The 17,652-nt window shown below is 42.1% G+C and overlaps 1 protein-coding gene across 1 annotated transcript; it reads right to left on the reverse strand.

The window, feature by feature from the left end:
- Positions 1 to 3,626: 3,626 nt before the first annotated feature.
- On the reverse strand, positions 3,627 to 15,984 carry LOC143766504 (uncharacterized). Its single transcript, XM_077254243.1, has 7 exons — positions 15,902 to 15,984; positions 14,333 to 14,474; positions 14,025 to 14,204; positions 13,818 to 13,941; positions 13,637 to 13,734; positions 13,348 to 13,438; positions 3,627 to 5,907 (listed from the first exon to the last, which is right to left on the reverse strand). Exons 1-7 carry the CDS (start codon positions 15,949 to 15,951, stop codon positions 4,406 to 4,408), a joined length of 2,187 nt encoding a protein of 728 aa, XP_077110358.1. The 5' UTR covers positions 15,952 to 15,984; the 3' UTR covers positions 3,627 to 4,405.
- Between the last annotated feature and the right edge of the window lie 1,668 nt (positions 15,985 to 17,652).

Here is a 17,652-nt window from a genome sequence, read left to right on the forward strand (position 1 = left end):
TCATTCCTCCCCCCATCGTGTCTCCCCTTTTTTCTCCCCCTTTTCTTTCCTCCCCACAATCCAACCCCTCCCAACCTCCCTCCTTCCTACACTTACCAAAAAACATTTCTCTATACATCCTAGCTGCCTTTCCCTTCCATAACCCTGCCCTCCTTTTGCCTCTCATTCCACAAATCACACCGATCAAGGTAGTTTATTTTTAGGCAAGTCTGTACCTCACTTAACATGGGCCACCCCTCCTAACAAGACCAGGCCATTTCAGTCACATTAACCACTGACACATTATAATAGACTCTTACACTTAAGTTCCCTTTTCTATTCCGGACCCAGAAGACACCGATACTGCGCAAGCTCAGACTATACTGCTTCCAAGAATGCACAAAAATGTCCAGTCGCATCATTGACCGATGACGTCAGTACCGGGGGCATGTCCTAACATACACTTCCGGTCTGAAGGCCCTGCGGCACATTATTACTTTTACTTTGATTTATAACTGTATTACCTCTTTTCCCCCATTGTATTTTCTGTATTGAAGGTCTTCCCTTGTGCTAGCGCATCTAACCTAACAAGCATCCCTATGTATGTATCTAGATATGCTCTTACCTTTACCTTAGTCCCCACACAATTGAAATATGCCAGTATATTCTTGTCTTCATGCTTTTAATTTTATTATATATTATTTTCTAATTTTAACTTTTCATGATTTTGCACTAAACTGTTTGGCAATTTATTTCCTTGTATATGGAATTGATTCTCATGCCAAGTTCTTTTTTTCACAACGACAATATGAATAAGACCCTGGCAAGGTCGGAATGTTAGACTTTGTCTCTACCCACTTTTGATGAATTCCCTTTTTCCATATCAGTCCTACTGTCTCATTTACTAGGTGAAATAAATTTTCTAAAAATGTTCATCAGGAGTATGCGATGATTAATTACTACTTTGCTACGGAGATTCCCACCCCACTGCACCTCAGAGCTCTCCATACAAAGTGATTGTCATTCTACTCTTTCTACATCGGGTCTGTGGAACGCAATTGCGCTCCCAACATTTAGTTCCTATATTGAGGACAGCAAATATTCCTATGTAATTGAACAAGACAATCACTGCCTGGGTATATACTTCCCCTACAGTAGTTTAGGAATGATTTATAGCGAAAATATTCAAATAGTCAAATTATCTAGGAAAAAAGGTGACTCTTAAGGAACATTCATCTCCATTGATCCCATTTATTTTTCATTTTTTAATAAGGTTACACTTGGATGCACTGGCATCCTTGGAAAAAAATATGGTAAATGAGGGATCATTGAGAACAGCACTAGTATTAATTAAATAATTTAATTAAATCATAAAATAAGGAACAGCAGAGGTAAAGAATGGCCCGCAATATGAGGCAGAATAGTTGTAATACCTCATTAGTAAGCAGCAATACAGGATAAATAAAGTTTTTTAGGCAGGATCCCCCAAAAATTGTTGGAATTATTTTCAGCAAGTCAGTATGATTGTGGTAGACGAGGGATATTCAGACAAAGCATCCATAATTAAGTTGGTCATTCAGGCCTCCAGAGACTAGTTTTGAGGTAAAGCAGCAAGGTGGCTCAGTGGTAAGCACTGCAGCCTTGCAGCGCTGGTGACCAGGGTTCAAATCCCACCAAGGACAACATCTGCAAGGAGTTTGTATGTTCTCCCCATGTTTAAGTGGATTTCCTCCGGGTACTCCAGTTTTTCCACATTCCAAAGACATACTGATAGGGAATGTAGATTGTGAGCCCCATCGGGGACATCGATGATAATGTGTGCAAACTGTAAAGCGCTGCGGAATATGTTAGCGCTATATAAATAAAGATTATTATAAAAGATTCATCTCATTTCCTTTTGCAGGATCAATCAATCCCAGTTACCTCCTCTGAGTGGTTTAGGGACTTTCTCAACACCCATACATGTAATACATTTGACATTGCCACTGTGGCAGTTATTAATATATCATGATATGGGTGTATTCCTCTTGTGTAGGATGCCCCCTATGTGGTCACCTATCCTGTGTTTAAATTCCCTGATCATCTTTCTCACATACTCTATGCCACAATCACACGTAGCCTTGTATACCACACCTCTGCTGCTGCAGTTGATAAATTCTCTGGTACATTGTTTACCTGTGACATTACTGATAAAGACCTTACTAGGCATGATGTGGGAACAGGCCGCGTAGTGACCACATGTGAAACATCCCTTAACATCACTAGACTGCCATGCATTTGTGAACGGTTTCTTGAAGTGACTATTCATACAAACTGGGTCCTCGTTTTATTGGTCCTTTTGAGGTTCTCAAGCAGATTAATGCTGTATCCTACAAGCTCAAGCTTCCAGTCGCTTTACGTATCCCCAACTTATTCCACATATCTCTCCTCAAGCCTGTTGTCTTTAGCTCCTTCTTCAAGGACCCGGGTGCAACTCCTGCTCCAGTAATGTCTAAAGATGTTTTCGAGGTAGAGAATATTCTGGCCACTAAAAGGATAATAGGAAAAGCCCTTTTTCTTGTGAATTGGAAGGGGTTCGGTCCTGAGGAGAGGTTGTGGGAGCCCAAGGAAAACATCCATGACCCTCTCTTTATGGAGAGATTTCTTGTGAACTTGAAGAAGAGGGGGAGTAAAGGAAGGGGTACAGTAGCGTTGTCTTTCCTTCGCAATTTCCATCCTCCTTTCCTCCAGAAGGGACACGGCTCACTCACCGCCCCGGCCTTCACTTCCTCATGCAGCTGTGATCTCCCGGGGTATGCGCACATCTGGGAGATCTCCGGGCACTGCAGTTAGAGCATGCAAGCTCCCAGGCTCTTAAATTGACAGCGCACACCATCCTAAAGTGTCTCCAGCCAATGGCTGGGAGACAATTATTTAAGATGCCTCCACCTGTTGGGAGGTGCCTGAGCAACTTATTTTTTTTAGTTTGCATGCATTAGTTTGCATTAGCTGTCAGGTCCCCACTTTACCTGTACCTGCCATGTCTTCCTGTATACCAGCCGTGCCTGCCAGTACCGTTACATGTTTCGGACCCAAAGTTCCTTCGTCTGACGAACTGACGAAGGAACTTTGGGTCCGAAACACGTGTCGGGGAGCACATTATCAAACACCTGGCGGTCCTGGAAATATTTCCCCCAGTTTTATAAGTAAGCAGTATTGGATCATATGTGTATACAGCACCTGTTTTTTGTGTAATATGCACAACCTATATTTACAACAGCATCTAATTGTTATTGGCAAATTGCACCTTTTTTTGCACTCATTGCACTTTTTTTGATAATTTCATAATAAATCTTATATGTGTTACGTTTTCTATATATGTGTATACATGTATATGTATGTATATATATATATATATAATATTTTACACATTCTCACTTTTGGCTTTTATATTGTCTATAGTTTTATATATATTTTTTACTCTGTGTTACATATGATCCCCACTTTGTTCTTTGATATTTGTTATACCTATCGGGGTATCCAGCATATAAAATATTCAGACCAGCCTTGTGCAATCATATATTGTACCATATAAACATATATATATATATATATATATATATATATATATATATATATATATATATATATATATTTGATATGTGCCCGTGAGCAATATACCGTACATATATACAATTTTATTATCTTAATAATACTACTTTTTAATTTTAATATTAAAAACTTTTCTTCTGTTTTTCTGCTCTTGCCATAAAATAAAAGAGATATATATCTAAAAACTTGAAAAATTCTCTGCCATCATTTTTTTCACTGGTTTGGTTCATACTTGGTGCATGTTATTATTTCTTGTCTTCTTAGTGGTCTCACTATATTGTTTGACACAGGTGGCGATCAGTCTTTCTATAATTAATATTGGATGATGGGATATCTGTTTATATATTAGCCCTCTATATATTAACTGGTTTTTCCTCTGTGTCTATTTTTATTAGTCAAATCTTTCATACTGGTGCTGTTCCAGTGGTGTCTGCACTTGCATTCAGTATATCAATTTCACCACATTTGAACACATCGAACAAGATCGAGCAAGAAAAAGTCCGGATGCAGGGACAGTGAAGCCGGTAACAATTGGGTGCAGGGCTGTTGTGATGTAACCTCTCATGAGCCCTGGGAAAGTGAATGCAGACACCGCTGCAACGGCACTGGCTCGGAATGTTAGTATAATTGTTTTTATTTTAACAAGGCCAAACATGAGGTATGACAAGGAGCAGTCGAACTAGTAGACAACCCCTTTAAGAAGAACATTTTTGGTTAAATCATTTCCAACATGCTGAACATGAAAAAGGCTTCTCCCGTGTGTGACTTCTCTGATGTTTATTTAGAGTTGATTTCCTTGTAAACAATTCCCACATTAAGAACATGAAAAAGGCTTCTACCCTGTGTGACTGCTCTGGTGATTAAGAAGAGATGATTTCTTCACAAAATATTTTCCACATTCTGAACATGAAAAAGGCTTTTCCCCTGTGTGGGTTCTCTTATGTTTAATAAGCAGCGACTTCTCTGCAAAACAGTTCTCACATTCTGAACATGAAAAAGGTTTCTCCCCTGTATGGCTCATTTGATGTCTATTAAGATGTGATTTCTGGCTAAAATATTTCCCACATTCTGAACAGAAAAAAGGCTTTTCCCCTGTGTGGGTTTTCTGGTGCTTAACCAAACCTGATTTATGGTTAAAACATTTCCCACATTCTAAACACGAAAAAGGCTTCTCCCCTGTGTGGGTTCTTTGGTGTATAATAAGGTTAAATTTATGGTTAAAACATTTCCCACATTCTAAACATGAAAATGGCTTCTCCCCTGTATGAATTCTCTGGTGCTTAACAAAATCTGATTTATGGTTAAAACATTTCCCACATTCTGAACATGAAAAAGGCCTCTCTTCTGTGTGGGTTCTCTGGTGGCTACCAAGATGCACTTTCCGGTTGAAACATTTTCCACATTGTGAACAGGAAAAAGGCTTCTCCTCTGTATGAATTTTCTGGTGGTTAACCAAAGCTGATTTCTGGATGAAACATTTACCACATTCTGAACACAAAAATGGCTTCTCCCCTGTGTGAGTTCTCTGGTGCTTAACCAAAACTGATTTCCGGTTAAACTGTTTTGCACATTCTGAGCATGAAAAAGGCTTCTCCCCTGTGTGAGTTCTCTGGTGGTCATCACGATGTGCTTTCTGGTTAAAACATATCCCACATTCTGAACATGAAAAAGGCTTCTCCCCTGTGTGAGTTCTTTGGTGTTTAACAAGATTCCCTTTCTGTTTAAAATATTTCCCACATTCTGAACATGAAAAAGGCTTCTCTCCTGTGTGAATTCTCTGGTGAATAACCAAAGCTGATTTATGGATAAAACATTTTCCACATTCTGAACATGAAAATCGCTTCTCCCCTGTGTGAGTTCTCTGGTGACTGACAAGATTTGATTTCTGGTTAAAACATTTTTCACATTCTGTACATGAAAATGGCTTCTCCCCTGTGTGAATCCTCTGGTGCTTACTAAGATCTGATTTATGGTTAAAACATTTCCCACACTTGGAACAAGGAAACCTATTCTCTGCTGCATGAATTTTTTGATGTTTAAGAAAATACTTTTCGAGACGAAAATTATTTCCATATTCTGAATGTGAAGATGGCTTCTTTGCTTTAGGATCAGCTTGTTTTTTAATGCTTATTTTGTGACTTTGATTTTCATTTGCAGTTGGAAATGAATCAGAAAATAGGACCTGTTTCAAAGGATCAGATGACAGATCTTTGTTGTGAAGGGATGAGGGTATAGCTGAAATAATGGCATTCACTCCAGTTGTGTCCTGTGGGATCTCAAAATCTTCTGATTTAAAAATGGAAGGTGTCAGCTGTCCCTCTGATCTGGTGCAGTCATCTGCCAAAAATAAAACCAATCATTATTTTTAAATAAAATATCCTTGAATGTGTTATTTTGCTTAAACTGTCTGTAAAATGGCAAGTTAAGTAAAAAAAGTTAATTATTCATCAAGACAACGAGAGTTCACAGTCTAATAGAAAACTGCATAGCATGAACCAGTGGAGCATGGTGTTCAACTGCTTGTCCATTCTGTCTCCCAAATATGGAATAAAAAGCCACCAATGTTATGTAGGTGAAAATAATATCAATAAAAACTTCAATTCCTGGGGACTTTGGGTGCTAATCATGTTCCTAGAACTAGGGGTGACCTGTCCCCCACATTACTCCTGAAGGTGGAGATGCCAGATTCAAGTATCTTACTAGGCACCTAAATTAACCCTTTCCTGTCCCTTCTTCCCTCCTTCCCCCAGGGAGGGTGGAAATTTAACTGCATAGAAATGCACTAAACAGACAAACAAGGGGAAGACGGACAGGGATAAATGAAAATAATAATCATAAAAAATACACTCACAAAACAACACAGTGGAACAAGAGAGTTAAAGTATGGAGAAACCAAATAGATTATGGGGATGTACACACAAACAAAACTCAAAGGCTCTTGAAAAGCAACATGACTTCCATAAACCAATCCAGCAATATCGGCTCTCCCAAAGTCCAATCTTCCCCTCACTTCTGAGCCTTGCAGTGTGCCAAACCACATTTAGCATCCATGTATTTGGCACTACTAAAGTTAGAAGCCACTTAAATTAGGGTCAAGCACAAATCTAGTCACTTTGTGTTGGGTAATAAAATGGTATATTTACAATTTTTACCCTCCAACATCCACTGCGTGCAAATTTCCAAAAAGGGCCTGTGGAGTCAAAATAGTTTCTACTCAAATACTAACTGAGGGTTATAATTTCCAAAATGGGGTCACTTTATGGGGATTTATACTGCTCTGATTTTCTGTCATTTTGCCATATTAACCCCTTCATGACCTTGGGATTTTCCGTTTTTCCGTGTTCGTTTTCTGCTCCCCCTCCTTCCCACAGCCATAACTTTTTTATTTTTCCGTCAATTTGGCCATGTGAGGGCTTATTTTTTGCGGGACGAGTTGTACTTTTGAACTACATCATTGGTTTTACCATGTCGTGTACTAGAAAATGGGAAAAAAATTCCAAGTGCAGTGAAATTGCAAAAAAAGGGCAGTCCCACACCTGTTTTTTGTTTGGCTTTTTTGCTAGGTTCACTAAATGCTAAAACTGACCTGACATTATGATTCTCCAGGTCAGTACGCGTTCATAGACACCTAACATGACTAGGTTATTTTTTATCTAAGTGGTGAAAAAAAAATTCCAAACTTTGCTAAAAAAAAGAAATAAATTGCGCCATTTTCCGATACTCATAGCATCTCAATTTTTCATGATCTGGGGTCGGTTGAGGGCTTATTTTTTGCATGCCAAGGTGGCATTTTTAATGATTCAAATTCGATGCAGATACGTTCTTTTGATCGCCCGTTATTGCATTTTAATGCAATGTCGCGGCGACCAAAAAAGCGTAATTCTGGCGTTTCAAATTATTTTCTCGTTACGCCGTTTAGCGATCAGATTAATGCTTTTTTTTGTTGATAGATCGGGCGATTCTGAACGCGGCGATACCAAATATGTGTAGGTTTGATTTTTTTTTTTATTGATTTATTTTGATTGGGGCGAAAGGGGGGTGATTTAAACTTTTATGTTTTTTTATTTTTTTTCACATTTTTTTTAACTTTTTTTTTTTACTTTTGCCATGCTTCAATAGCCTCCATGGGAGGCTAGAAGCAGGCACAGCACGATCGGCTCTGCTACATAACAGCGATCATCAGATCGCTGCTATGCAGCAGAAATGCAGGTGTGCTGTGAGCGCCGACCACAGGGTGGCGCTCACAGCTGCCGGCGATCTGTAACCATAGAGGTCTCAAGGACCTCTGTGGTTACAATTGAGAAGCATCGCCGACCTCCGATCATGTGACGGGGTCGGCGATGACGTCATTTCCAGCCGCCCGGCCGGATGTGGTAGTTAAATGCCGCTGTCTGCGTTAGACAGTGGCATTTAACTGGTTAATAGGCGCGGGCAGATCGCGATTCTGCCCGCGCCTATTGCGGGCACATGTCAGCTGTTCAAAACAGCTGACATGTCCCTGCTTTGATGCGGGCTCACCGCGGAGCCCTGCATCAAAGCAGGGGAGCTGACATCGGACGTACTATCCCGTCCGAGGTCAGTAAGGGGTTAAATTACGGTCAAGCACAATCTAGTCACTTTGTGTTGGGTAATAAAATGGTATATTTACAATTTTTACTCTCCAACATCCACTGCGTGCAAATTTCCAAAAAGGCCCTGTGGAGTCAAAATAGTCTCTACTCAAATACTAACTGAGGGTTATAATTTCCAAAATGGGGTCAATTTATGGGGATTTATACTGCTCTGGTTTTCTGCCATTTTGCCATATTAACCCCTTCATGACCTTGGGATTTTCCGTTTTTCCGTGTTCGTTTTCCGCTCCCCTCCTTCCCAGAGCCATAACTTTTTTATTTTTCCGTCAATTTGGCCATGTGAGGGCTTATTTTTTGCGGGATGAGTTGTACTTTTGCACGACATCATTGGTTCTACCATGTCGTGTACTAGAAAACGGGAAAAAAATTCCAAGTGCAGTGAAATTGCAAAAAAAAGTGCAGTCCCACACTTGTTTTTTGTTTGGCTTTTTTGCTAGGTTCAGTAAATGCTAAAACTGACCTGCCATTATGATTCTCCAGGTCAGTACGAGTTCATAGACACCTAACATGACTAGGTTATTTTTTATCTAAGTGGTGAAAAAAATTCCAAACTTTGCTAAAAAAAAAAAAATTCCGCCATTTTCCGATACTCGTAGCGTCTCCATTTTTCATGATCGGGGTCGTTTGAGGGCTTATATGATACCATTTCGGTGCAGATACGTTCTTTTGATCGCCCCTTTATTACATTTTAATGCAATGTTGCGACGACCAAAAAAACGTAATTCTGGCGTTTCAAATTCTTTTCTCGCTACAACGTTTATGCAGCGCCCCAGAGTCCTGGTCGTTGCAGTACTGTGGCCCCGCAACAATGGGGAGCCATGGTACGTCTGATGGCACTGAAGGAGTTCATCTGACCAGGTATCACAGACACCAATACATTTCACAGCCGGGCCACCAGGGGGAGCTAAGGGTGCTATTCATTAGGCCACTCCCCACCATTGTGGGTAAACTGGGGGTCAGGCAGGAAGTTAGTAGAGAAAGCTGACTGGATGTGAACCAGGCAACACCTTGTGGCAGAGGGTGTTGCAGGAGAGGATTCGGTAGGGTCTCTGTCAGGTTTGGGACCCTGATGGAGACCTGGCTACAGGAAAGAAAGTAACGGGACCGTGCCTGCACTGAGAAGCGGCGGTGCCCTAAGGAAGGACTAGAAGAGAGATATATTGTGCTGAGTGAGAAACGAGATCGAAGCAATAGGAGAATACCAGTAGGAGTCGTGCTGTAAGAACGAGGCAACATCCTACTGAGGCGCACAACCGGTGGCCGGAACGCCGAGAGAGTATTATAACACTGAGCTTCAAGCAATACTCTAAACAGCGGCAGGACAGTCAGTCTCAGGCGGGCTGTCTCACTAAAATCACCTATGAAGTCTTGGGGGGCAACTTGTGGAGAGGGGCGTCTCTAGGGTCCCGGAAGAGCTCCGAGCCTACCCATCAAACGGGTGCCGTTCCAACCAGATTAACAGGGAGGGACGGAGGATTAGCAGAAGATCATCTAATCGAGTTGTGAGGGAACTTAAGAAACAGACACAACAGTTGTGGGGTACTTTCCGTAAGCATAGCAGGGAAGGACTACAACACATAGCGCTAAGAAGGAAGGCACTGATTTCCACCTGCAAAGTGAACTCTGGAAGTGCTATTGGACCGGCCGGACTTGCGCAGCCTGGTGATCTGGATTCCGGACTGAGGACCCAGAGATCTTCAGTAAAGAGGTAAAGAGACTGCAACCTGGTGTCCTCGTTATTTACCGCGACCTGCACCCCACAACTGCACCATTATCCACACTTATTGCACTGGACGTCCCCCACTGACAGACAGGGTCACGGACCGGGTCTAGCCACCGTGACAACCCCAGAACAGAGACTCTCAGAGACCCGGCGCCGGGTACCCCTCGGCCCAGCGGCGGTGTGGGGGCGCTCCATTTAGTGATCAGGTGCTTTTTTTTATTGATAGATCGGGCGATTCTGAATGCGGCGATACCAAATATGTGTAGGTTTGATTTTTTTTAATTGATTTATTTTGATTGGGGCGAAAGGGGGGTGATATAAACTTTTATATTTTTTTTCACATTTTTTTTTACTTTTTTTTTTTTTTACTTTTGCCATGCTTCTATAGCCTCCACAGGAGGCTAGAAGCTGGCACCACTCGATCGGCTCTGCTACATAGCAGCGATCTGATGTCCGCTGCTATGTAGCAGAAATGCAGGTGTTCTGTGAGCGCCGACCACAGGGTGGCGCTCACAGCAGGCCTGCATCAGTAACCATAGAGGTCTCAAGAACCTCTATGGTCACCATTCTGAAGCATCGCCGACCTCCGATCATGTGACGGGGGGCGGCGATGCGATCATTTCCGGCTGCCTGGCCGGAAGCGGTAGTTAAATGCTGCTGTCTGCGTTTGACAGCGGCATTTAACTAGTTAATAGGCGTGGGCAGATCGCAATTCTGCCCGCGCCTATTACGGGCACATGTCAGCTGTTCAAAACAGCTGATATGTCCTGGCTTTGATGCAGCCTCACCGCCGGAGCCCGCATCAAAGCAGGGCTTCTGACCTCAGACGTACTATCCCGTCCGAGGTCAGAAAGGGGTTAAGGCTTGTGAAAATGCAATGTCCCATCTGGGATCTGCTCCTGCATAGTCTGCTTATGGCATCAGGCACGGCCTTATTCATTCTGCAGGAAGTGCTGGTGAGGAGACGTCGGAATCAGAAGCTCTGAGCAGTGCATGCTCTGTCCAGCTACTCAGATTAAGTTGCTTGAGATGTGTAAAACCATCAAGTCTGGCAGTGTGGGTGTGTGGGCTGTCCAGCTGCAGTAATCTGCTCCCTGCTTTAGCCAATTGGAAAGCATCACACTCTACTAAAGCTTGAACCTTATGGCTGGATGCTGCCACATACAGCCATTTTCTCCTCTGGTCTAGTCCTCTGTGCTCAGCTCCAAGCTTGTGAATCATCTCCTGTTGTGAAGACGGATTGATTACTGACTACTCGTGAATTCTGACTTGGTATTTTCTCTGTCCTGCTGGTTGTGACCCGGTTACCTGACTATTCTTCCTATTTCACCCCAAAGAACAGCATGTAACACCATCGCCCAAGCCTAGGGGGTCTCTGTGTAAGTCCAGATCCATGTAAAGGGGTTAAAGGATGATGAGCAAAACTGACTATTTTAGTGAAACCTCACTAAGGTAATTAGAGTACGTGGCTCCCTGGATCTTGGCAATTAAATTATCAAATGTGCCAATATATTCTGTCAGATGAGTTTGAAGGAGAAATATTAGGCTATGTGCACACTCTGCGGGGTCCTCTGCGGGTTCTCCCGCAGCGGAATTGATAAATCTGCAGGGCAAACCCGCTGCGGTTATCCCTGCAGATTTATTGCGGTTTGTTTTGCGGTTTCCGCTGCGGGATTACTCCTATACTATTGATGCTGAATATGCAGCAATATGCAGCATCAATAGTAATGTTAAAAATAATAAAAATTGGTTATACTCACCCTCCGATGTCCGGATCTCCTCGGTGCTGCATGCGGCGCTCCGGTTCCAAAGATGCTGTGCCGAGAAGGACCTTCGTGACGTCACGGTCATGTGACCGCGGCGTCATCACGGTCATGTGACCGCGACGTCACCGCAGGTCCTGCTCGCACACCAACCCTGATACCGGACGGCCGCGTGCAGCGCGGAGAGGTGAGTATAGCATCATTTTTTATTTTAATTCTTTTTTTTTTACACTATTTATGCTTCCCAGGGCCTGGAGGAGAGTCTCCTCTCCTCCACCCCGGGTACCACCCGCACATTATCCGCTTACTTCCCGCAACGTGGGCACAGCCCCATGCGGGAAGTAAGCGGAACAATGCATTTCTATGGGTGCAGAATCGCAGCGATTCTGCACAAAGAAGTGACATGCTGCGGGTTGTAAACCGCTGCGTTTCTGCACGTTTTTTCCCGCAGCATGTGCACTGCGGTTTGCGGTTTCCATAGCGTTTACATGTTAATGTAAACGCTATGGAAACTGCTGCGGACCCGCAGCATCAAAATCGCCACGGATCCGCGGTAAAAACCGCGAAGTGTGAACATGGCCTTAGACATTCAAAAAGAACTTTGAGTGCAGTGCTTAGGTGTCTTAAATTTAGGTCTAGGGCATTTGGAAGAGGTAATGGAGACCTTTTTTTTAAAGACTAAAAGGGAGTTGAAGACTGACATAACTGAGGCAGGCCAATCCCACCACAATCAAACTATCATACAGAATGAACAAAAGGTATAGAATAAAAAAAAAAATACATTCTCAAAAACAATGTATCTATGAGGTTAAACTTCAACACTAAACCGGAGTTGCACTCATTTATGGTGGAGCATTGGAGCTACTAGGAGTCCTGATCAATACAGTAGTGAAAGTATTTGTGCTCCTCATTTCAGGAGACATTGTGCAGTAATCTGAATTCCTTATGATCGAAGACATAATGTAATTTATGATGTGTATTGAATCCATGAAAACAGGGCTCGAGCCATGCCAGCAAATATCATGCCCACTTTTTGTGTGTAGCTTATCACAATCCTGTTTAAAGTTAGTAGGTTTTAAAAGAAACTAAAAAGTCAGGATAAAGGGAAACTCTGTTGTTACTGTACAGAAATTCACACTTGGCCTCACTGCACATTTAATATTGTCGATCATAAAAGCGAAGTTTGGCCAGAAAGACTGGACGTGGTCTTGTAGGGACCATATGAGCACATTCAGCAGCACAGAAGGGAGAGAAGGTAGATTCATCCAATAAGATATCAGGATTCTAGGAAGCCAACAGCATCATAACCCTCTCTTTTCTCTTACAGGCTCATCATAATATTTTTAATTCAAGTGATTTTAACTTGTCAACACATTCTATGTACGCTGTCATTTGGCTTTGTAGTTTACAGATCTGGGTAGGCAAGGGTCAGCATCTTCTAATCTTAGGGGGTAGATGGATTGTCCAGGTGGTAAGTTCTATAGAAAAGGTCTTTCAATGCACAGTCATTTGATCAGTTTTGGGTGGAGGAAAATGTTGTGGTCTAGAGGCAAAATGGTGATCACTTGATTGTGATATGGACTACAACATCGATAAAGCAGCCAGAGTCGGTGTCTGAGAAGAATCTGTGACTTCTCTGCATTTAGTGGTTACTACTCACCTGGGCAGTCATATGTAGGAATCTCCTCTTTACACTGTTCATCACCCCTCACACATTTCTCTGTAGTATTAATATGGGTCAGATCTTTACCCTGAAACAAATATTGTAAAAGTCACAGACAGATGGAGAAGTCACATCTATGATCAGCTCTAATCCTGCCATCTCCACCGTTCTCATTACACAAGTATAAAACATATAATACTGGAGGATAAAACAAGACTGAGCAAAAGACCTTCACAGCCATCTACACATCATAGGGGAGATCTCCTGACACCTTCTTTCCATCTACCTGATGTTCCTGAGGAACACTGGGATCATCTTGTTTACAGTCCTGTGGAAGAAGAGGACGGGGACATCTCTCTGGTGTTGTCCTCTTACTGGATAGATCTGGAGGAAACACATACAGGGACTGAATTCATTATTTACATACAGATAATTATAGACCGTATGTATTTAGTCCTGTCTATTACCTGGAGCTGTGATGGGCTGAGTAACCTCCAGCATGAAGTCCTTGTACACATGTTTGCGTCCTTCTAAATACTCCCACTCCTCCATGGAGAAATAGATGACACAATCTTGACACCTTATAGGAACCTGACAAATACAACGATACAGTCATCTCCCCAATTCCTTCATAGCTTTAGTATACAATGTCCCAACATTCCCAGCAGTGTCACCTCTCCAGTGAGAAGCTCAATCATCTTGTAGATGAGTTCTAGGATCTTCTGGTCATTGATGTCCTCATTTACGAGAGGGTGAGGTGGAAGCACCGTGATTGGGCTCAGGGGTCTTCCCCATCCCTCAGACACAGGGTCCTGACAGCTTTCACTAGAGGTCTTCTTCACTACTGTGTAATTCTGGTTATGGAGAACACATTAATAAATCTCACTACAGACATTTCCAGAGTCCTCACCTCTCCAGTTCTGTCCATCTGTTATTCCCATAGATAAGAATGATGTAATGTGACATCATCAGAATCTCTCACCTCTCCAGTAAGCTGGAAGAGCATCTCTAGGGTGAGGTGTAATATCTTCTCCGCTATATTGTCCATGTCCATCTTGAAGGTAATATCAGGAAATTCTCTTATATAGACGATCTTCACTGAAAGCATCCAATATTGTAGAGACCTGAATGAGAAGAAGATGAGCCGATGTAACATCATAAAATTCCTGTGTAATAATACAATTACTGGAGATAATAAGGGAAACATATGAGGAGATTTATTATTTTACAGTATATAGTTTTCTTCTCTACATCTACTAATAAAACCTATATATTTAGGCCACAGACAACAAGCAGTTTCTCCCTCGGAGTCGGCAGCTGAATACGTTTCTCATAGACTCATCTTCCATAACGCTAATTCTCGTCTCATTTACCGACCCTGGAATCGGCATTAGCAATACTGCAGGAGATATTCATTACACGTGACAGGAGAAATAACGACTTCATGATGAGGACGACATCTCCATCTTCTACTACGGCTCTAGAAACAGATTTGTCCAGAGTCCGTCACTGACTCCATCACCACCGGCCGTCTATATGAAGGTTTCCCGTCTTCCCCGCACTGTAATCTTCTATCATGTTAGATCTCAGGTCTGATTCACACACAGAAGTTTCAGGTTTTTTAAAAGCTTGTTTGTAAGAACAACAAGACAGGAGTTATTTGATGCCAATGTCTCCATGTACAGGGTTTTTTACCCTCTGGATATGATGTATTTTTTTTAGAATTTTCCAGTAGGCTTCCATATGTTAAATGAAAAACATCAAAAACAGGTATTTAAATGTAACAAAATAAAATTGGTGATGGTGGTACTGGGGGAACACTATACTGTGTGGGGGCTACGTACTATGGGAGTAATACATGTTTCCTTGGTTCCCATCTTTCATAGTTGGGTCGTTTGTATCTATCAGCAGAAATGGAACAAAACCATTGTGATTCTTATAAGGAGACAACACAAACCCCCTAAATATAACATTATATAACAACCCCACAATCTGTGACCCTTCAGGGTAAATCGCTCTCTCACCATTGGATTAGAGCTGATACTATGAAGCTAAAATGACTAAACATAGACAAAAAGAAAATGACAAACGTCTTCACAGGAGCGCCAAGCTGGTGTTAGGGGTGGTTAAAATGGGAGATACGCTGCAGCCCCAGCCGGATGCCTTGCAATCAAGAAGGGACAAAAAAACGGTCATAGGAGCGCATGCGAGACGGTGAGTTGATATAAAATCTTAATTTATTAGTTTCCACAACACGTTTCAACGGAATAGCTCCATCTTCCTCAGGTGGTAGATAACTGCCACCTGAGGAAGACGGAGCTATTCCGTTGAAACGCGTTGTGGAAACTAATAATTGAAGATTTTATATCAACTCACCGTCTCGCATGCGCTCCTATGACCGTTTTTTTGTCCCTTCAAAGTGACTAAACAGACTTTCTGTCACCTCCATAAAGGGGCACTTTTTCGTGTTTGTCAGAACTGTCCAAAGATTAATAGAGATGATAGTTTCCCCCCAATTAGAAGGGACACCTGTGGATATTGGGGTCTTTACCTGCTACAGTCCTGGTGTGAACCCTCCACATGCAAAGCCGCACTCGACATACATGGCTGTTCTGTGCGCACAGGACCTGTGATGAGGTCACAGGAGGGGAGGAGTTAGGGGTCACATGATCGGGGCCTCAGTGTATGCAGGACTCTGCTGTGCTGGTTGTCATGGTGCTGGATGAGGAGAAGTTTATGTGTGGGGTCAGGAGGGGTTTACAGTGTGGATGTAGCAGAGCCGTGTGTGTACGAGGTGTACGGAGCGGAGCCGTGTGTGTACGGGGTGTACGGAGCGGAGCCGTGTGTGCGGGATGTACTGAGTGTAGCTGTGTGTGTACGAGGTGTACGGAGCGGAGCCGCGTGTGTACTAGGCCAGGGATTGAAGCTTGAGGAGGGCAATTTGTATATTCCAGGTGCCTTCTGGGAAAAGCAAAGAGTCTCCCTCAGCAAGAAGATCACTTGGTACAGCGGGGACCAGCTGCTTGGAAAGCATGGCTAAATCTTTGCCTCTAGGACATTATTGCAAGAAAGCTTGGCTGATTCAGTAGATTACACGAGAAGGAGGACACACAGCAAGTCTGCAGAATCTAGGAGCAACATGGCAGATGTGACAACCTACATCGTGAGCTGCAACATGTGCTACATGTTCACAGATCGACCAGACGAAGAGCTCAACTTCACCTGCCAGAAGTGTATGGAAGAAACACTTGCTGGGAATACACCAGATTACACTATAGAATTGTATAGGGGTTATATATGCATATACCCAAATATTTGTGACTGTATATAATATTAATCACCCCACCACGGTGATAGCCATAAAGTGAAAAAAAAGAGTGGAGACCACTCAAAAGAGAAAACCAACAAGAATCAAACAATGGATATATATATAGGACAATTGATATATATAAATAAATAAATATATCAGACTAAATATAAATTTGTTTTGCCTTTATTTAATGATGTTGGCAGACAGTATACTACAAAAGAGACATGTGCACATGTCTGAACGAATACTCCAATAAAATATATATATATGTATATATATATATATATATAAATATATATATATATATATATATATATATATATATATATATATATATATATATATAAAATCAAAATTAAAAAATGCATATAAAACCAGACCCAAGGATTTGTATAGTAGTATAAATAATGCTCCTAATCATCTAATCATATAAAGAGTCAATGGATAAAAAAAAGGGGAAATTTATGTGGAAACTTAAAAAATATAAAAATATATATGTTATAAAGTGAATAGGTGAAAAAAGAAATCAATTAGGAAAAAATATATTTTTTAACCCCTTTCTGCCAGCTGACGGAATAGTACGTCAGCTGGCAGATCCCCTGCTTTAAGGTGGGCTCCGGCGGTGAGCCCACCTTAAAGCCGCGACATGTCAGCTGTTTTGTACTGTTTTCTGCCAGAAGTGTAGACTACTGGCCCTTTTAGAAGAAAAGGTGCGGGGTCTGGAAGAAAGAATTGCAACTTTGAAACTTATCAGAGAAAATGAAGACTTTCTAGACCGAACAAAAGCATCTCTACTGGTCACAGAAGGTGAGGAAACTATCAGAGAACCTCCAAAAGCAGACGAATGGAAGTATGTGACCAAAAGAAACAAGGCGGCCATGGAGACATCACCAACCACACAACTGAGAAACCGATACCAATGCATTGTGGAGGACGAAGAAGGCACACCTAAGGATGAAGCACTACCAGCAAGCAAAGAAGAAAAGGGCAGA

This window comes from Ranitomeya variabilis, chromosome 4 (genome assembly GCF_051348905.1).
Source record: "Ranitomeya variabilis isolate aRanVar5 chromosome 4, aRanVar5.hap1, whole genome shotgun sequence".
NCBI lineage: Eukaryota > Metazoa > Chordata > Amphibia > Anura > Dendrobatidae > Ranitomeya > Ranitomeya variabilis.

What these genes read in the sequence shown, in the direction of transcription:
- LOC143766504 (XM_077254243.1), bottom strand. Translation starts at nt 15,951, where the DNA reads ATGTCGAGTGCGGCTTTGCATGTGGAGGGTTCACACCAGGACTGTAGC. An exon ending in TCAGCCCATCACAGCTCCAG is followed by an intron (nt 13,735 to 13,817) that starts GTAATAGACAGG and finishes TGTTTCCTCCAG; the next exon opens with ATCTATCCAGTAAGAGGACA. An exon ending in TCCTACATATGACTGCCCAG is followed by an intron (nt 5,908 to 13,347) that starts GTGAGTAGTAAC and finishes TATTTTTGGCAG; the next exon opens with ATGACTGCACCAGATCAGAG.